This window comes from Clarias gariepinus, chromosome 4 (genome assembly GCF_024256425.1).
Source record: "Clarias gariepinus isolate MV-2021 ecotype Netherlands chromosome 4, CGAR_prim_01v2, whole genome shotgun sequence".
Lineage (NCBI taxonomy): Eukaryota > Metazoa > Chordata > Actinopteri > Siluriformes > Clariidae > Clarias > Clarias gariepinus.
This window is the reverse complement of record NC_071103.1, coordinates 21845944-21867436: the sequence shown is the minus strand read 5'-3', so window position 1 is coordinate 21867436 and position 21493 is coordinate 21845944. Positions and strand designations below refer to the sequence as shown.

General features: G+C 36.4%; 2 protein-coding genes across 4 annotated transcripts; both read left to right on the top strand.

Annotated features, from left to right (window-relative positions):
• The first annotated feature begins 6416 nt into the window (after positions 1-6416).
• itprid1 (ITPR interacting domain containing 1) lies at positions 6417-19518 on the top strand. 2 transcript variants are annotated; one of them, XM_053494780.1, is made up of 17 exons: positions 6417-6710; positions 8035-8148; positions 8391-8439; positions 8600-8637; positions 9689-9745; positions 11358-11406; positions 13205-13285; positions 13378-13580; positions 13846-14318; positions 14716-14776; positions 15446-15564; positions 15659-16837; positions 17286-17413; positions 18179-18290; positions 18814-19050; positions 19140-19183; positions 19352-19518. In XM_053494780.1, exons 2-16 carry the CDS (start codon positions 8037-8039, stop codon positions 19176-19178), a joined length of 2937 nt encoding a protein of 978 aa, XP_053350755.1. In that variant the 5' UTR covers positions 6417-6710; positions 8035-8036; the 3' UTR covers positions 19179-19183; positions 19352-19518. The 2 variants fall into 2 exon arrangements, with proteins under 2 accessions (XP_053350755.1, XP_053350756.1); XM_053494781.1 differs by lacking the exons at positions 6417-6710; positions 8035-8148; positions 8391-8439; positions 8600-8637 and adding an exon at positions 9429-9529.
• A 698-nt stretch (positions 19519-20216) lies between these two features.
• Positions 20217-21431, top strand: ppp1r17 (protein phosphatase 1 regulatory subunit 17). Of its 2 annotated transcripts, XM_053494574.1 has the most exons (4): positions 20217-20373; positions 20762-20840; positions 21127-21252; positions 21342-21431. In XM_053494574.1, the coding sequence occupies exons 2-4, from the start codon at positions 20771-20773 to the stop codon at positions 21410-21412; spliced, it is 267 nt and encodes an 88-aa protein (XP_053350549.1). In that variant the 5' UTR covers positions 20217-20373; positions 20762-20770; the 3' UTR covers positions 21413-21431. The 2 variants fall into 2 exon arrangements, with proteins under 2 accessions (XP_053350549.1, XP_053350550.1); XM_053494575.1 differs by lacking the exon at positions 20217-20373 and having other exon boundaries at positions 20741-20840.
• The last annotated feature ends 62 nt before the right edge of the window (positions 21432-21493 follow it).

Below are 21493 nucleotides of genomic sequence, written 5' to 3'. Positions count from 1 at the left end.
ATGCAAATTCATATTAATTAATTACTTTGTTAATTAGTTCTCTGGTCTTTTTGGGCAATAAATCATTATGTAGGAGAAAGGAGAGAGTGCAGACCCGGCCCATTTCGCATAAAAAATTTAGCGAGGACACTTAGAAATAGACTATGCCCGCTGCCAAAAAAAGAATAGAGAAAAGCTCCCTAAAAGCGGTGCGTGAAGTTGATGCCTGCTACCCAGCAGCCCAGGCCTCGGACCCAGCAGACAAAATGATAAGAAATGGGGCTTTCAGAGGGAGAGCACATGTATCAGACACGCTGTCTGCCAGTGATTTAATTAACACATTATCAACTTTTAAAGACAGAGGGATGCCAGGCCCAGGATGCAAATGAACGTAGTGATGTTCACACGTCAAGTGGCATGCACACACATACACACATGCTCACACACATGCACACATGCAAAGCAGACACTCAATGAGATCAGCTTTGCTAAAGATGCCCTTTTGAGAATCTCAGCTGCCTGCTTAGCCATGACACCAACTGGATAGTCAGGCGACCTACTGCAGAGGAAGGCTTTTATCTGCACGAGACATAAATTGTATTAGAGCTAATTTGCATATTGAAAACATATTTGTGTTTTTAATTAAAAATAATATCAATGTTTGTTCTATTACTGGAATTAAAGTGAAGAGTTGTACTAGTTTGTAAATTTCTAAATAATTTTTATGTGAGTAAACTCCAGCATGATGTTTTTTTTTTAATGATAAAATATGATAAAATAAAATCAAATGTGTCAACACAGTCAGGTAAAGAGGTGTAAGGCTGTCATTGTGTTAATGGTTAGACAGTGTTGTACATGAATTATGTATGTCTTTAAAAATGCATGAAGTTAATATCTCAGAGGTGCAGGAGGAATGCCAATGGTGGAAACTGTTGCTTTAAAAAGCATATTTTCCAAAGGAAATGTCCTCTGAATTTTTAGAAAATAAAACTTGCTAAACACACACACACACACACACACACACACACACACACACACACACACACGCACACACTTGCTATTAAGTAGGCAGGGATTCTTTGAAATCAGAAATAAATCAATCCTCTTCTTCAAGTGGTCCACTGTTTTCATCATTTTAATTATAAAAATAAATTGAAGCTTTATTATAAGATAATGAGATGTAATTTTATCATATTAAATGATTTAAAGTTGGCTTCCTTGACATTGGGGAAAATAAAGGAATCATGCAAATAAATTGAAAAATAAATAAATAAACAAGTCACAAAAATCAACTTTCCAGACAAATTCTTAGTTAGAATTTATAAGTCAATGTATTGCAGAGGATTTATGATAAGAATGCAAAAAATAAGTAACATACTGTACGAATATTAATATGTAAACCAGTGCTACTTGAGACTTAACATACCCAGGATACTGATATGTTGGTCGATCTGGAGGCTGTTTTAAACAGCTGTATTTAGATGGGAAGCTGACAAATGCCCTTGAATATGAATGTTTTTATATTTGAATTATGTACATGATACATGTTAATGAGAATGCTCTGAAAAAAAAAAATGTTGCGTGAGCGGCAGCTTTCTGGACAAAAATGTCTTGCTGAAAAAAAAGCTGCAAGTGGCCAGACTGATTTGAGCTGAGAGAAAGACAACAGGAACTTACATAACATCTCATTACAACCGAGCTATGGCGAAGAGCATCTTTGAATGCACAACACATCGAACCTTAAAGCAGGTGGGCTACAGCAGCAGACCACACCAGGTGCCACTCCTGTCTGCTAAGAGCAGGAAACCGAGGCTACAATTTGCATGGACTCACCAAAATTGGACATAGAAGATTGGAAAATCATTGCATGGTCTGGTGTGTCTTGATTTCTGCTGTGACATTTGAATGGTGCGGTTTGGAGTAAACCACATGAAAGCATGGATCTGTCCTGCCTTGTATGTTGTTGGTAGTGTAATAGTGTGGGGGATATATTCTTGCCAAACTTTGGGCCCCTTCGTACCAACTGAGCATCATTTAAATGCCACAGCTTACCTGACTATTGTTGCTGACAATGTCCAGGATAACGTTATCACAAAGCTAAAATCATCTCAAACTGGATTCTTGAACATGACAAAAATTTGCATCATGCACTACATAATGCTTTCATGTGAACATGGACCAAAACCTCTTAATTGAAGAATTAAGGCATTTTTGAGCAAAAGGGCATCCAACCCAGTACTAGCAAGTCATACCTAATAAAATGGCCGATGAGTATGTATGTGTATTTCTACATACTCTCTATATAGAGAGAGGTGTGTCTATCTATTTAATCTAATTAGTGTCATTATTTGCCTATGTTTTTGAAATTGTTAAATATCAGATAAGACATATAATTCTAAATCAAGTGTTAGTAATATAATCCCAATTTATGTTTAGTTCAATTTAAAAAATGCTGATATTATGAAAGAATATATGAAATATATAGAAAAAATCAGAAAAATAGAACTTGCTAAAATAAAACAAAAAACACTTATTATGCAGCGAACATTTACCTGCAAACAAACATTAGCTTAATTAGAGATCAACGTAAATAGCTAGGACAAGCATCTAACCTTTAACTAAGCACTGAAAATTAAAGCTAGGTATTTGAGATTTCTAAGGTTATGATGATTTTTGTTTTTTTATTTACTAGTTTTTATTTTTTTGTAAATTTATAGGTTAATTACTTAAACCATAATTTCATAATATATTTGTAAAGATAAATATTACTCATAGCAAGATTAGAACTAAGTAAAAAACATTGGCAAACATGTAACTGTATTAACCCACCAATTTTATATTAAGGTTTTATAAGGCAATAATGCGGGATTGTGCTTGTGTGGGCGTGAGGGAGCAAGGAACTGTTCCATGGTGCCAGGAATGTTGATTTGAGAGATGCTGATATCAGGACTGTGCCAGATCTGTCCATCAGGAATTGCTTTGTTCCCGGCCTTTGGCTGCTGGCTAACCTGCAGTCCTGCTGGAGTGTTTATATGGAAGAGCACAGTGTAGCTTCTGTACTGCTGTCAGGTGACTGCATAGGACTGCATGTTGCTCTGAATAGAAAAGTTAATTTGATGCTTGCATATTTTATGTTCAAATATACTACTGTAGATGCATGTCTAGGGCTGGTAACTACCAAAGTAAATTTGGTGAATAGAAGGGGTAATGGTAGTGGAATCAAAAATATAAAGAAGGTTGAGATGGAAAAAACCGCAAGAGAGAATTATAATAAGAATTATTATTATAATACTACTGCTAATAATAATACATTTAATTTTTATTTTTTATTTTTTTTGTTGTAAATAACATTAAACCATATCACTATGACATTTGTAGGGAAGCAACTCTGATGTCCTGGATGCTGTGTTCTGTCTCAGTAATGTGAGAATATTATGACTTGGTGTGGCCCCAGCTGGTTCTTTGAATGTCATTTCATCATTTGCCATCAGACGCTTTCCCAAGCTTATCTAATTGTCTAAACTGGAATAGCACCCCATTGCACAGAGAGACACACAACAAATATTACTTTGGAAGCAATCCTATTTTTTCCTTTCACTGTGACTTACTGTATACTCCTAAAGAGAAAGAGTGGACAAGGTAAACAACTGAAGCAAGACTCCTAATATGTGAAAGCATCATTTCTGGACATTTCTCTTTTCACTGCTGTTCTCCTTACTTGACTTATATATCCTTTTCTTAGTGACAGCTGTCCTCTTTCGATGGAGGTATTATATTAAGCCTTTGGCAGCTAATAGTCTTGCTGTCTAATTGTGTTTGCTAATGATCCATGTGGAAATGGAGTAGTTTTGAGAAAGAAAGGGGATCAAATGCAAATGATACAGCTCACCCAAACACAAATTCAAACTTAAATCAATGTGTGAGGCTATGCACTCTCTCATGAATCTAGTTTTTTTTCTGAATAGATGTTATTTTGCGTTTAGTGCACAGTTGATCAAGCACACGCAGTCACTCACACACACACACACACACACACACACACACACACACAAACACACACACGTACGCGTATGTGGTTTTAATTCCCATTTGTTCTATTTAGCGTTGCTCATACATTGTTCCACTTGTGTACCAAACCATCTGGCCGTAGTAATCTCTTCCTTGATGTAACTAATTTAACCTCTGCTGGTACCACTGCTTGGAGATTTGTGCTGGAGAGGTATTGGAACGCATTGCTACTGCTGGACCCTCAGGAACAGGCCTAAATGTCCTTGGTTTCAGCAGGCAGCTGTCCCCACTTAAGCCCTAATTTCATCTCCACTCTCCTTCCCTCTGTGGGTCCTGCGAATTCTGTGAAAAACAAGGCTTTAGCAACGTAGCTTCCAGCCTGCCCACTGAACACTTGATTAATATAACTATCCACTGCACACTCTGGTAAAATGTGTGGGTACTGCACATGTACATCTTTGACACTTTTGGACCATCAGTTATCTACCTGTAGGTAAGCACAGTGACGGTTTAATACGGCAGCTGAGATTTTCAATAATAGAAATGGATTCACTTTAAGACACTGGGGATACTGGTGCGTGGTCATTTGTATAGTACCACAGTACATCTGTATAGTAGATGTGGATAGTACCTACAGTGTATAATAATAAAAAGTTATGTAATAGTCACATTGCCATTGCTGTGTATTTGTTATTGCCTCTACTAAAATGTTGGCCTGATTTTCTTCACAGCCAATCTGATGGCCCCATCTGGTCAGCCTGGTTGGGGTCTGGATTAGTCATGGTCTGGACCCTGTGACCACCCGACAGCCTCGCCAGGCTCTGTGCGTGCCACCCACAGACAGGCTGTAGCTGGTCCTGTCCAAAACCAGTGAGAACACAACAGCGTGCTCAAAACTGCCACCACCTTCTTGTTGCACAGATCCTTGACAATTGGCCACAAATGGGCTTTAATCCCACACACAGTGACACATGATATGGATATAAGATACAAAATATAGACATACAAATTTGAATAAATATACTGCAAAAATACATAAGGTACTGATAAAAAAAAAACACACAAACACAAATGTAATTTCCTTTAATAAAATAAATCTATACATGTCTTTAATAAGGTAGACATCTAAATTAATGGAATGAACAGGAAATGTAAAAAAAAATAAAATAAAAACATGTTTAAATCACATAGTTACATGAGAGCTTTTTTTTTTTTTTGCTATACACAGTAAGGCTCTCTCTCCGATAGCTTAATGCCTTTAGACAAAGCTTGGTGTGGAAGCTGGAGTAACCGTAACAGATGTTGAATGATTAAATTAGCAGTTGCTGGCTGTTCAAATATTCATGTCGCGTCAAGAATGTGTACCATTATAAACAAATTCCAGCCAATGCTGCTTAATTATTCTGTGCTTTTGTTTTCTTCACATATGGTTCGGAGGGAGAGGGTACTTTGTGTTAGACACTGCTGTAATATATTTTATGTGTAAAAATTGATTTATAAACAGATCTTACACCTGGCCTTAGATTTTGTTACACTAACCGTGGATTTTTTTTTTTATGAAATCTGTTAAATGTCTGCTTATCTGGGGCCCTGAACTAAGTGTCCTAAAACACAAGACAGTTGGATTGAGGTTGGGCAGTATATTCTCTCAGGGGGCAGTAACATAAACCATATTCCAAGAACTAAAGGATTAAACTATACATTTCACTGTTGCTGTTGGTACATCTTTTGCACCTTCGTTATGAATGATTTGTCTGGGAAAGTACAATAGTGTACTGTTAAGTTCTATTCACCCTTTTCCTCTAAAAGATATTTAAAAGTGTACTATATTCTATAGGTAAGACAGGGGTCAGAGTTAGAGATAGTAGAGATGATGTTGAGGTTCTCTTTGGGAGTGACAAGTGATGGATAGGATCAAGAATGAGTCCATCAGAGGAACAACCCATGTTAGATGTTTTGTTTACTAGTCAGAGAGGCCAGATTGAGGTGGTTTGGACATGTTCAGAGGAGAGATGGTGAACATATCGGTAGAAGGATGCTGAGGTTGGAACTGCCAGGCAGGAGGTCTAGAGGAAGATCAAAGAGGAGATTTATGGATGTAATGAGAGACGACATGAAGTTAGTTGGTGTGAGAAAAGAGGATGCAGAGGATCGGGTTAGATGGAGGCAGATGATTCGCTGTGAGACCCCTGAAAGAAAACAGACGAAAGACAATTGTACAGATAAAAATATGCAATTTTACGTTCTCACTTCATCAGTTGTCTCCTCTGATAATACATTCATATCAGTCTATGATTTATGATGATTTAGCAAAGCGCCATAATATTTCCTGCTGGTCCTGTATTGCCATCTGCTGGTTAGAAACGTGCATAACAAGGGGGAAAAACAGCCAGGTCATGAGAAAGATAACTAGATTTCTCAACATTTTTAAAAATGGCGTACAAACTATATGAAAGCAATGGCCTAATATTTCAGAGTAATCATCACCCTTAGCGTGTTTTTTTTTTCTGACCGTGCCCTCGGGAAGTCCAGTGACGTCTGTGGCTGGTGATTTGACTATAGTTGTGTTCTGTGGGCACGAGCCCAAATTAGACAGTCTGAAGCCGGAAGCCAAAATGACCGCCGAATAAAACTTTAGGATTTAACGGAGCGCAGCTATGCGATGTATGGATAAGTGGATGGAGTTAAGGAAAGTTTAACGGTGTGCCAAAATCTTTACCAAAGTGAGTATGTTGGCTCTTTAAACTTAAAAAAAAATCCTCAACTGTGGTGGGGTAGGCTCTGTATGAGGTGCAAAGGCGCGTCAGCTTTAATTCTTTATCCATTAAACTATGGGGTAAAGACTTCCCCCACTATCACCCACTAGTGACCATCACTCTGCCAGTGTGATAGAGAGACATACAGTATCATAGTTTCACAGTAATACCATGTGCCGTTACTTCATCCTGTATTTTTATTTTAAATAATTATATTAGTCTGTATTTGTTTATTTAAAACTGTTATACAGTTATACAGTTTATTTTTGTTATGATATTCTGGTCTATGCTTGGTATTTTACAATATATGCCATATGCTTATCTATAAAAGTTTATTTGTTTCGTACTGCTTTAACACAGCAATTTGAATCGGCTTTACCAGAAGTATCAGCCTATCTTTGAATCAGGCTATCTATCTGCTAACATTGTTTTGATGATAGTAATGGAGATGGACTTTGAAGGCAATAACATATTACATAACAGATTAACTAGATATTATAAAACAAATTTACTAGATCATAACCTTCCAAACTGGAAAACCTAAAAACCTTATAGGCTGGAACATTTCTTTTATGATAATAGAAATTTTTAATTGTGGAGAAATATTCAATCAGTCAGAATTACTCTAAATTAATGTTTAACTTTGACTGACTTACAGTTTGCTGGACATTCACTCATCGTGCTTTCCTTCTGCAGCGTATAATCTCAGCAATACTCAATGACCTGGGTTAGAGGAGCTCTGCTTCCAACTAAAACAGACTGATACTTAGCTGATCAGTTAAGTTGGGCATATTTGGAGAAAAACAAAAAAACACATACTGCAGAAAATGGGGTACACAAGGACTTTAGTTTGAAACTTATAAGGGAACCAAACCAGGCCATCCCACAAAACACATTCCAGCAGTTTAAAAATAAAATCTAATATTGTTATATATTTGTAAAATTGTATCGTCCTCTAAATAGGAAGTTATGTAGCAAAACGGTAAAAATGGCTGGTCGGTGGCTTAGTGGTTAGCACTGTCGCCTGTGTTTTTCTAAAGAATCACCAGCTGGGCTGCTCAGTCCAGATAAACACTGCAGCAAGAAACCACTGTCATTCAAAATAAGGAAGTAAAAGTTGTTTTGTGATCTGAATGATTTCTCATGAACACCGATGTGATCTGAGTCACCTTGGTTTACCAGGCATTGTTGGGTTGCAAGTTGCTAGCTGGATTACTAACATTAGGTGTTGTTAAGTAGTCTTTGACCTATGATTATTTTTTGTGGAAATCTTTGGCTTTTGTGTTTGCAGAAATGGATGCTGATCCTGTGGGTGATAAAAGATCAAGACTGTTGGCATCGAAAACCAGATGGAGTGAGAAGGGTGACATATCTCTCTTTCAGCAACTCATCAATGCAGACACAGGTAGGATCAACCATTAGGAATCAAAGTGGCTTGACAGACTTAAATTCTGCCATAAGAAGCATTACGTTTGATCTAATACCTTTGTGAATGATGAATGATACAATTTATCTGTCACCGAGATAATCCAAGAAGCCTTACATGAAACAGACCCAGTTATTCCAATCTGAATGTGCAGTGAACACAGAAACTGGAGAAAGCATTGAGTATTAACATTTTGCTGTTTTACTGTTTGTTTTCAACAGAAAAATCGAATCCAGACAGCATTAATCAGTGGCATAGTAACATTACTAAGTGGGTATTGATTCACCTAGCAGTTTTGACTGAGTTTGTCTTTCACATTTTCAAATGATTAATAATGTAACAGAGTGTCTATACTGCAATAGTTTGTACCCTACACCATACACATACAGTACAGTATGTTAAAATCTCATATTTTTTATTCTTCTTATAGTAAAGATGACAAACAAGAGAAATTCCAGGAATATGAAGGTAAGACAGACTATATGTTAGAAAAAAAATGTTAGAAAAGCAAATGGCTCCCCAGGCATCACATGGCACTGTTTAGAGAGTTATATTTGAAAGGGTATGTAAGGGTGTATCTATATATATATATATATATATATATATATATATATATATATATACCTTTTTATATATACTGTATATATATATGTATATACTGTATATATATCTCCATATATACCCTTATATATACCCTTATATATACCCTTATATATACCCTTATATATATATATAAACTGTTTCTATATAAAACTGTCTTACACACACACACACACACACACACACACACACACACACACACACATATCAATCAATCAATCAAAATTTATTTATATAGCGCCCTACAACAACCAAAAGGTGCCCAGGGCGCTTTCCAGTATAAAAACAAAAAACATAAAACACAACAATCAGAACAGGACAATATACATAAAAACAACTATCAAATCAATAGCTACATATCAAAAGCAAGTCTAAAAAGATGTGTCTTCAACTGCAATTTAAAAGCACTGAGCTCAGTGATACATATATCAACATCTTTGGTTAAAACAACATTAAACATTACATTGGTTTATATTTTTCCTTCGGAAACTGATTTTAGCCATTTTAAGACGCGACTTAATGGGCACTGGCTTTGCGTGCCTGATCCATTCAAACAACATGCAAAGTAGTCATGGGCTGGACCAACTCTCAGCCTGAAAATTCACACTATAACTCAGACTGTTGAGGATTACTGGCCGTAAACACAAGGTTTAGGTTTTGTCACTAAGAAATACTATATAAATATAGGACAGTGTATGCTTATGAAGTAGTGCTTCAGTTGCCACATGAGAGAAAAAAACAAAACTATGGAACTAAGAAGGTAAGATTGTTGATTTTAAACCTGTTGTTGCTGAGGAGTTAAGATGAACTATGCTTGAATTGTTCTTCAATTGATGATACTGGGATTCGTTGAATGTTAGTTTACACTGTAATTGAATTTGTATATTCTGTAAAATAAACAGTGAGTCTTTGCTTACAGGAGACCATCTGAAGAAGGCTGGCATGTCTGAAGATGACTTAGCACTTATTTTAGAAGGTAAACCCATTGCTGTTTTGAATTTTTCAGGCTTTGAGGACAAGTTGAAATAAAAATAATAGGCTAAAACAGGCCGTTTGGTTTTAAACATGGCCTTGCTTTATCTGTAAGGTGCTAAGAGTTTCATTATTTTAGCTTTCAAGTTCTGACATACACAGAGGCCAAACCTCATTCCAATGTTGGGTTATTTAGATTAGAGTGAAATGTACTGGCACAACACAGGGGCATGTGGAATACGTTCATGTGGAGTCAGCTGCCTGTGAGAGAGGACATAAGCAGAAGGAATAGTTCAGGGCTACAGCATGAAGCCTCTCTCTCTCTCTCTCCTGACTGGATGTTTAACAGTGCAGAGGAACTCTTTGGCAAGAACTTTTAAATTGCTCTTGTCCAAACACCATTACGGTATGAGACACACCAGTAGGCTGCTGTCTTTCACCTCTGTCTGAGTCAAGCATTTGCCTCTATGAGTCTATGCAAGTAAAGAACCTCCTCTGGGTACTCCTCATAAAATGGCACAACAAAGAGACATAATAAGGTAAGAATTGCTCAGCGTGAAGTTATGAGACTAGAAAAATCAAGGAGATTTGACGCTGTGTTCCCTTAAAGAGCATACAGTCAACAAGCCTCGCTCACAGGGACAGAAGAGCTACAACTCTGACAATCTCTGCAACCACAAATATGCCACCACCACAGAGAGTCTGTAACAGCTAACCTAAAAAAAAAAAACAAAAAAAAAAATATTGACATCTCTTTAAAATGGTGTCACTGTTTACTCTCTTAACTTTTGTCATTTATGTTTTAAATGTTATTTATTACCATTTATAGTAGTTATTGCAAATTATTTAGAAACTACAAAAAAGGGAATGGAAAATAAAAACAGGATTGTGACTGAGTAATGCGACTATGCAACGGGAGTTTTAAGTAGGTTAAAATATTAAAGTGTTTGTGCAGAGCTTTTTTTTAGCCAAAAAAAAAAAAAAAAAAACCCTCGTGTATTTTCAGTGACCAGTATTTATGGACAACATTTACATTTTACATTCTGTATATTGTTTGACTTTCTTCTGTATCTATCTGTTCAGAGACCTGTCTCATTTTTGGTAAGGCTGTTTTTGCACATTTTCCCACATGTGTACTATGGGCCACTGTGAATCTTTCTAGCTTCTACATTTGTTGTCAAGAACATAATTTTTAATGGGTCTGAATCAGTGTTTTTAAAAATGGCAGCCAAGGAGATCATAAGTCTTAGAAAGGGAAAGAAACCCTTGAAAGGAACAGGTTGCCACTGCTGCACACAATTTAACACTGATTATGCTTTGGCAGGAGAAGTGGCGACATAATAGGATAGGCTTGCATTAGGGATGCCCTTATGAGAAGACACTGAGGCTTACTTTGCTCCTGACATCATGCCAAAGGGAGCAAGCTGAAAGAAAAGATCTTGATAATGCTGTGTGAGAGGACAGCCAAATGAAAGCAACAAGGAGAGGAACTCTTTCCTAATATAGCTACTGTACTGCATCAGTGTCAATGACACAAACAGAGACTGGGTTTTAGCGGTTATTTTATTGCACTCGAAGATGACACTTTCTCTTTTTTTTGTCTGTTTCCAAAACAGCATCTTTAGATGGTAAAACAACTGTTCAAACCGTGCAAGGATTTTTTAGGTAAGACTTGCTCTCGTCTGCCTTTCCATTTCAGCAAAATGTAAATAGGAATGATCAGTAACAATAATAATACTTTTTGGAAATATTAATGATATGGTTTTGACTATTCCATTTCCATGTACTGTTTTATTAATTTACTGTACAATGTATATGGGTGATTCTCTGTTATGGGTGCCTTTGGAGTCATCTACTAAGTGTCAAACATTTAACCCTTTGAATGCTGATAAAGTGATGAAGTTAAAGTTTTGGATTATATTGGCCATAACTCAATATTTCGCTAATGCCTTAGCACCACATGCCATTTTGAACATAATAAAATTTTATTATTTTGTAACACTATTTTTTATTTATCTATATATTTTATTTAAACAACTGTTTTCAATAATTTATTGACACAGCAGTGAGCATCAAGAGATCTCAATCTGATGATATAAACAATGAAATGCACATGCCTTTCTTTGCAGCACGTTCTTTAAACATGTGTGTTATGTCACCTCTTTAATTCTAAACTCGCAGGGTCTGACACATTATTTTAAAGGGGGTAAATGTTGAAAATAAGCTGAGGGGATACAGTATGTGTTAGTTCTGCAATATTTGCAAAAATAACAAAAATAACAGTCAGTTTTTATTTCAGGACAAGAAGGTCAGCTGTTCTGAAATAGTTCTTAAAATAACAATATTCTCAAGTGTATTTGAAAAACCCATCAAGCATCATGATGAAACTGACTCTCATGAAGACCAATCCAGGAAAGCAAGGCCAAAACTGGCAAAATTAACTTACAGTTACCAGCCTCATAAATCATTAATTTAACACACCTCAAAATAGAACCATTAAGGAGTCTTTACAGAGCAGACACAGCAGCAGACACATCTTAATATCAGCTGCTCAAAGAACATGATTGCATATTTTGGATGGTTACAGTATTGTTTTAAATTGTAGAAAGGAATAAAAATCAGGAAAGACAATGGAATTAGAAGAGTTAAATTACAAATTAGCCTCAAATTGTAAGTATGATGTGCAATTTTTATTTGTTGAATATTCAAATGTATGTTCAAATATAATGAGGGTCAGAGAGGACATCTAAATATGTTTGTTGTCCACTTACTGTAGGTAGCTCAACTTTTAGACATGACCGAGAGTTTTGCTTGGCTTTATGAGACTTTTATGACATATAGTCTATTTGCGTGGCTTTAAAGGGCAATTTGGCCTTAAATTATGTCTTTAAAAGACAATTTGTGGTTTCCTTTTATTAAAAATCCTTGATGAAATCATGGGAACTTAAAGGGCAGTCCACAACAGTGTGGATTCTTTTGGATGAGGCTAAAATGAAAATATATCATATAACAGTAATGTTGAAATTTTTTCAGTTCTTATTCTACTGTAGTGTTTCCATGCTATAACACCTGTCAGGTTAAAAAGGTGTGCCACCTCAGGGGAAGCACTAAAATTAGTACTGTATGCCTGCGTTTAAAGCTGAATTGGGAGTCACCTCTGTAGTGATGTCCCAGGATGTGACACATACAGTACGAAGGAAGGGAGGTGCATGAGGGCCATGTGATGTTTGTGACGCTGGAAAGAAATAGGACAGTGCCCATGTTATATTTCCCATGCAAATGTACTGACAGCACTGGTTTGCATGAGGTTTCCTAGGAAAGCTATGACACATGTGGGGAAACAGGGTGGGATTGAAAACAAAATTTAAGGTTATAATGTGTATTGGCTTTAGGTGAATGCTAAGCACTTACAGGTCTGTGCCTGAATTTTCTAATATGCGATCATGGAAAACTTACACTTTAGGTCATATCCAGAAAATCCTCCTCTGACCTCTGCCTGGAAAAGCTTGGCATCAGGAATATTAGGTCATTCTGGACCACCAAGGTACCTACATCTTTCATTCACTTAGTCATGCTGTTTTTTGAATGTAATTTATTTTATTGTATTTATGATTCTCAATAATATGACTTTTCTAGTGCCATGGATGTCCTGACCTTATGGCAGGATGATCCAGAGGAGTTGCTACTGGATCTGGGCTTCGGTGTTGAGGAGCCTGACATCACAGTAAAGATCCCAGCCCGTTTTATCAACCATCAGTCCAAAGCTCGTGGCATCAATATCCAGGTCTTCTTGGATGCTCAGCAGAACCGCATAGATATAGAGAATCCAGATGTCAGAAGTGAGAACTGCTTAATTTTAATAAAAATTCCTCTAGCTCATTTTATAAAATTTGACAAAAAATTTGTTAAAATACTGTACAATAACTCTTGTCCTGCAGCTGAGGCAAATGTTGCAAAGTAATTTTCTGGATGACTGCAGTGTGGCGAAGCCCTGATAATTGGTGCCTTTTTAAGTGATGCCTAAAAAAGTCTGACAATTTCCATTTAAGTCCTCAATCTCTATTTCTTTCTTCTTTCACTTTCCACCCCTATCCCTATATGTAGACCGGTTTAGGCAGATAGAGGTGTTACAGCAGGTCACTACAGCCTTCAATTCCTTGGTCGGTGGCATTCCAGGTGCACAGAAACCTGTGGAATCTCAGCTCTCAGAAGAAGCCAGGGTGAGGAGGAAACGGGTTGGCATGCTCTTCCGGAATGCCTCCAAGAAGACGCTTAGCCAACTGGCCAATACCCGAGACCAGCAGCGGCTCCCCCCTTCACTGTCAGGCCAATGCTTCAGCCCAGAGCAGTCTGGCGATCTTGACAAACGAATCCCGCTGAAACGTGCCAGCCTCAGCCCTCTGGTAGAGGAGCAGGCCTTAGTCTCAGAAGGAGAGGAATCCACTGAGATCACAACCCTCCCTCAGGTTAAGAGCAGCAGTCAAAAGGGAAGTAGAGAAATGAAGAATGTTACAGCAACCATTGTCTCTCCAAAAGGGGCTACAGGAGTGCCGGCAGAGTCTTTTGAGTTGGAAGAGGTATGACTATGTCTGTTTATTTTTTACTATTTATTAAATTATTTTTTTTACATTTATTTATGATTCATGATTAATTATTTATGTTTCACTCCTGTTTGGGCTCCCATGTATTTTCTTTTAAAGGATCACGTTCAATTTTTTTACACGAACTCATGATTATGAATTTTTACACAAATCCTGATACTGCATGAACTACATTTTATTAATCCATTCACCTGACTCAGCTTTTGAATTCATCAAACACTTGATGAGGTTAAAACTTGTTGTATTACACTACCAAAAACATCTAAATTAATCCATTAACAAGAATGTAACACATCATTAAGAAAATTAAAGGGCATGGGATATTTATCAGAATGCTAGAAATGTTTTAATTATATTTGTTTTCTGTTTGCAGATCCAGAGTTTTGATGAAGGAAGCATAGGAGGAATCTGCACCGGCACTTCTGATCATCCAGGTTTGTTTGCTGGGGGCTAATGTATAAATTTAAAAGCTTTTCTAGAACTACATTTGATTTTAGTAAATTACGGGTTAATGCAGCTGATAGATTTGCAAGTATGGAATCCACTTAAATCACCTTTGTAAATACCAAAACAAACATGAACAGAAATGCAAAAACCAACTGTAAAGATAGGAACTATAAACAGGAGATAAACAATACAACTGAAAACTTAAATACAGTGGTAGACAGGAAATAAAGACTTAGGTGCAAACATAATCAGGAGCTATATTCAAAATATGTGGACATAATTATACCATGTGACCTGCAATGGCTGTTGGGGGTTTGTAGTCTAATACCTTCCTGGGACTTTCCCGAAAGCAGTATGTGACTGTAATTTCCGTGAATTATTTAATTAAGAGCAAACTGTGTTGATAACATGCAGAACTGGAATATGTTTAAATCCAAAATTCTCATGTAAATATCAAATTAGGCTTAAAAATCTCCATTGCTTCTTCGAGTGAAGGTGAGGTAAAGTCTAATTTGGGCCTAAGCAGAAGTACTACAGTAATTGCTGTATTTATTTAAGTTTAATGTCCAGGTGTGTTGTTAAATGCGATCTGTGTGTCATACATTATGCAATGAAAAGTAATCACCTTCAGATAGATGTTATTGTAATATGTGTAGGTATTGAGCGGGGATGCCTTTCACGAGTGAGGACAAATAGCTGTCAGTCTGACAGCAGTGGATTTTTGGAGGAACCGTTTGTTCCTGCTTACCCCACCCCTGGACCTGAGCTCATGAAGGTAAGACTGACCAATTCAAATACCTTTGTACCTTTGTTTTTTTTTTATAAATTAATGGACGTATCTGTTCTATATCTTAATGTGTGTTCTATAGGTGCTGAATGCGATGTCAGGGGATAGTACAGAAAGCCCACAGAAAAGTGAGGATCTACAGGAGACAGACGTCCCCTCTACGTATACACAGGATTCCAATAAACAGACTAAATTCTATGCACAAGATTCAAATATTGCTACAGCTATAGGACCAGTTCATATTGGAATGATAAAGACAGGAGACACTACAAAGAGGCATATACAGGACACTAATAGAACAGATTGCTGGGTAAATAAAGACACTGTGCAAAAGGATATTGTCAGTGACTGTGTGGGAGATAGTACATTACAAAGAGACTTACCAGGTCTGCGTGAATATGGAGCCAATACCATGCAAAGTACTACATTGAATAGTGACTCACCTAATCTTTGTGACTATGGCGCCAATACCATAAAAAATACTACGTTACAAAATGACTCACTGAGCAAACACGATTACAGAACGGGTACTGTACTAAATACTGCTTCAAAGAAGGACTTACCAAGACTAAGCACTAACTATGGTACTAATACCGTACAAGGTACTGCATTACAAAAGGATTCACCGGTTCTCCATGACTCTGGTGCCAGTTTTGGAAAAAGTGTCACATTTCAGAATAACTCTCAAAATCCATCTCATGATGTGGTTGTGGAAGATGGTTCACAGATGGAGATACAGAAATCAGATTTGTCTGTATTTAAAATGGACTCTTCTACCACAGACCCAAAAGCAAGCACTGTAAACAAAGTCCTTGAAGGGTATAATGGACGTTCTGTGTCAGTGCAAATGTGTTCGAGCTTGGCCTCCAAGAGTTCTCTAAGAGGCAGCATCAGTCACAGCTTATCTATCGGGCACAGTCCATTCAGTGATGTTCAGCTCAAGAGAGAGTGCAAGGAACAGTTAAGCACAGATGTGGCTGATGTTTCAGGCAATGCTAGGAGCACGAACAGTCTTAAAACAAAGGAACATGCATTTTCCAACCATTGGCACTCTCAGGAGATTTCTAAGGGACCATACTCAATGTCACTCGACAAGAACCGATCTTATGAAGATGACACACGATGGGAGGCAGCACTTTGGTCAGGAGCTCAAAGCTTTCGTTCCTGTGGGCACAAATGGCAGTGCTGCTGCCAGAATAAGAACAGTGACAAACAGCACTCTGGCAACCCAGATCAGCTAAACCCAGCCAATAGCATGCCTGTGAGTCACTCATAGCTTAAATATGGATTAGTATCCAAAGGACAAATTTGATTTGAGACACTTCTGGAGAAGTTTTATATCTCTTGTTGTTTATCTGTCTTAGCCAAGAGTCTTAACCATGGTATTAAAATAAACAAATTTTATACTATTGTAAATATCCATTATAAAATAGTCAGTTGTTAATTTTTCTAAAGAGAACTGTTGATGAAAAGAGTTAAGGGCTGGCTTTCATAAATGGAGCAGATTTTCATTTGAATAGTTTATTTGCATGTGTGATGCAAGGGAGTGGAAATTGCTGACCACTTCAGCACTCCCTACAGCACTTGCATAGACTCCAGAGGCTGTGGCTTCACCGATAAACACACTCAAACACATATTCGTTACTAACACAAAGAGCTCAGGCTTTAAGTGGATGACACATTGTTCTTTTTTGTTTTTGGTTCTGCAGTATTCCATGGAGGAATTGATCAGCATGATGAGATGTATGTGGAAGTTTCGGAAGATGTTAACAGAGATTGAGGAGAGGCTAGAGGAGGAGCAGGATACTGTAAATAATACTTTCTCAGATGAACACAGGTTGGTTTTTATGCTTTCTGACATGTAATAATTATTAATGTTCTGATAGCATTGTGTAGTACTGACATAATATAAGAGCATTAATAATAATAATAATAATAATAATAATAAAAAATACACCATAGCAACCATGGACAAATATTTTAAATTCGGAAATCATAGGAACATTTGCATCAGCCTCTTTTTGCTTGATCTTTGTCTGCATTTTCTACAATCTTACTTCTTTTTGCTAACTTAGTTAAAAGGAAGAGTTAATAACTTATTCTAAAAGGCTAAAATAATCATGCTGCAGTGAGTGGAATGTGTTCGAGAATTGCTACTTAGGTTATTACGTAAATTGCATGTTTTGTCATTCACACTTCTGTCTATACAGAGACTTTACATACTTGTTTTATGCCTCAGCCACTCTGAGAAGGAGGCACGTCTGTCTGTCCGAGAGTCCCATTAAATCAGTATCTCGAGAAAGTCTGTTGAATGTTTGTGGGATTTATATGGCTTTGTTGTTGTAATTATGAAATTCGCTATTTAAATAGCCACTTAAACTGAGTCAAGGCCAAATCAAGGTCAAATAGGTGAAATAGTTTTTCTTAAATGGCTTTTTCCCTGTTTCTCACAAAGTGGATGTTACTCATTATTAGAAATTCAAATCTTATACTTCCCAAGTCTACACTCAATTCTGTTTAAAAAATACAAAATAATACTATAAACAATCTCCTAATCTGAGATTTAGGCTTTAGTTGTTAACAGTGTCTTTCTCTTGCCCAGTGCTGAGATTCAGGATATCATGAAACTAAGAGCAGCTGTCAAAAAGGAGTGTGACATGTTGGAACAACAGCTCAATGATCTGGTCCAGGCCTATGATGAAAACATGCAAATGGTATCTAGCTCTTTTTCATTTATCCATATGAATTTTGGATAGTGACAGATGAATATAAATAGGTTGCAACCATCTGATATTTAGTATCTATAGCAGGACTGAAAGGCTGTATTAGTAACGGATGCAACTGACATTTGCCAATTTATTTTATGCTGTTCGTGAAAGAAATTATAGACGTCTTGTATGTGAGTATAGGGCACTTAGGGCCTTAACACATGCTGTCCTCACACCTGCAATATCTTACAAAAGGTGTCAGTTTGTTGATTAAGAGGATTTCAATATCGACCCAGTGCCGGTTATCGGCTGAGATTTTCACCTCTGTTATTTTGATATAAAATCATTATGTTATAGTGTCTGCTTAAGCTGCTCAAGGCTCAATAAGTCTGGCAGCCTGCAGATTTTGAACATAAAGGTGGCCAGGTTATCTGTGCCTATATCACTGCCCCAATTTATACAACTCATTTTAATTGCTGTATATTATGAACATTTGTAATATTATAATTGTTTGGATAATGTTTTGTAGAAGATGAACAGACTTTTGGATGAACAGGCCCACCTGTGCAATCAGCTGAGGTTTACACCCCAACCAGGACGCATCTCCAAAAAAAGTGTGGGTGTTCAATGCAACTTGCTGACAGACAGCCCTAAACCATGTCTCGCTACACAAATCTCAGATGACACAAGGCTAATTCACAACAATAGTGAATGGTGCCCTGGCAGCAAAGCTGACAAGCTCGACTTTGTGGGATTTATCAAAAGTGTATGTATTTAATATTTCTCTCAAGTGTCTAATATTTTGAGTATTTAGCATTATAAATATAGTTGCATTGCTCTATTTCTTCTTTTCAGTTAAAGGATGGATCCATGAACAATGATTCACTGGAATAAAAAAAGTAAGTTTTAGTAAAATAATGCTTTGTGTTCGGTTAAATAATCATTATTTATTGATTTGTATTTTCAATATTTTAGATTTTTCTTAATTCAATAGTTAAGGCTAATATTTAAGTACTATATACTTTTGTCATAAATTGTTTATCAAAGTTTTTCTTTTTTCTTTTCAGGTTAACATCAAGAATGCGAAGGAGAAAGGAATGTTGGTGTTTAGTATTTTCATGTGTTATTATAATTATATATAAATACATTTTTTTATTTAAAATATTTTATAAGCTGAATTATTTTTTTAGTCAAACACAATGAAATGTTATGTATGTCTTGAATCCAAGACCAATAAATCCAGTTAAAAAAACTACAAAAATGTTTGCCAATGATTAATGTTTTATTATGCAAGTAATATTATCAGGGTAATTTCTTGTGTGCCAATGTGTTCTAAAAGATCTTGTTTATTATAAGATGATAATTTAAAACCCTATTCAAAGATGCACAGACACACACTTCACTGAAGTACTGAAATGGAGTAAATATGATTCACAACTCAACAGCAGTGACATCAAAGCTTCCACCCTGTTTTAATTTTTACAACCACAGCCACTTAGTGAATTAACAACAATACAAAGACATGTAGTATATTTATCTTATTTAAGCGCATTTTCTTTCTTCTTCTTTTTCTTCTTATCATCATCATCATTGGCCTTTGATAAGATTTTATTATAATTAATAATCCTATTCTCATTGATACTACTACTAATATAAATAATGATAATTATCATCATAAAAATTATATATATATATATATATATATATATATATATATATATATATATATATATATATATATATATATAATACTTTTTATTATTATTTATTTATTTTTGCTATTTTCTTCTCATGTCACTGGAGGCCCATCCTTCCCCATTCATGGTACCCTCCCTATACACCCTCCTCTTTGTCAGGCAAAGGTCTGCTCTGCTTAACAGGTTGAAAAAAATATTTCAAGCTGTTCAAATAGGTTAATTAGAAACCCTTTGATATTCATACATGCCACATGATAAGGTCTTCAGTCGTCGTGACAACTAGCTCTAATAGAGATGGGGTTAGAGTGTGCTCCTCCTCTTCGGTACATAAAGTGTTTTTGCTTTGATGTAACCTTCCACTCTTTCCATCTTTACCTCTTTGCACCACTGGGGTAAGTGTGACAGTAATCCTTCTTCAATCTGAATATACACTTTTTTAAAGATTTTATTTTATTTATTTTTTCAAATTAAAAAAACATCTGTGTTCTTTAGTTTAATCTTTACTAAATAAACTAGTTGAATGGTTGAAATACCAACCTACATAAAGCTTTCATTATAGAATTATTTAATATTTTTTCTTTGCTGTTTTTCTAAATTGAGAAAAGATGACGTTTACCTATTGAACTCCATTAAGTAATACACTGACTTTATTTAAATTTTTGCATATAAACCACAGTATATTTAAATGTGTTGTATGTATAAGTATATGGTAGTGATTGTGGCCTAAATAATGGATGTGGGTGCAGTGAGAGAGTAAGCTGTTATCTGATATGTGAACAGACTGCCAGCATGTCTACAGGCTGTGTGAGGTCACTCTCAGAGACAGCCGAGCACAGACTCAACAAGCAGGAGCATCCCTGTAAGTATCCATTCATGTCTCTAAATTTCTATTTTTGTGTGTGTTTATATATGTGTGTGTGTGCGTGTGTGTGTGTGTTTCTCTTCATCTGGCTTCATTAGTATTTTAGGAGAGAACTGAGCATTGTGGGGTCGCTGCTAGAATGGGAGATGTATCAATTTGGAACAACAAAGAACGTGACAGATGGTGTGCTGTTTCCCACACAAGCCCTTGTCTCAGGGTGTGGATTGAGTATTTGTTGAGTTTCAGTATACTGTACAAAAGCAACCTCAATGTGTCCCTACAGATGAGGATACTGAGATGGACAGTCAAAAGCTCAGAAGCTCTGAGGACAATCAGCAAGAAGAACTGGGACAAAAGAAGCCACGGAGGAAAGACACGCCTGTGCTGAACTCCCCCCCTCTCATACCAGGTAGATGTCCGTTTTGATTATTCTAATCAATCTTTTACAGTAATGTACAGTAATAAAGGCTCTGTTTTTGATGATGTTTTGTTCACCAGGGGTAAGGTTAATGAAAGGAGAAACACGTCTAATTCACTTGGAAGATGAAGAAAAGGAGACAAAGAAGTAGCTGTATTTTTTGATTTTGGAAGTGTTGCTGTCACTATTATTTGTCTAAAATATATCTGTGATTGATTTCATGTTTACAAAT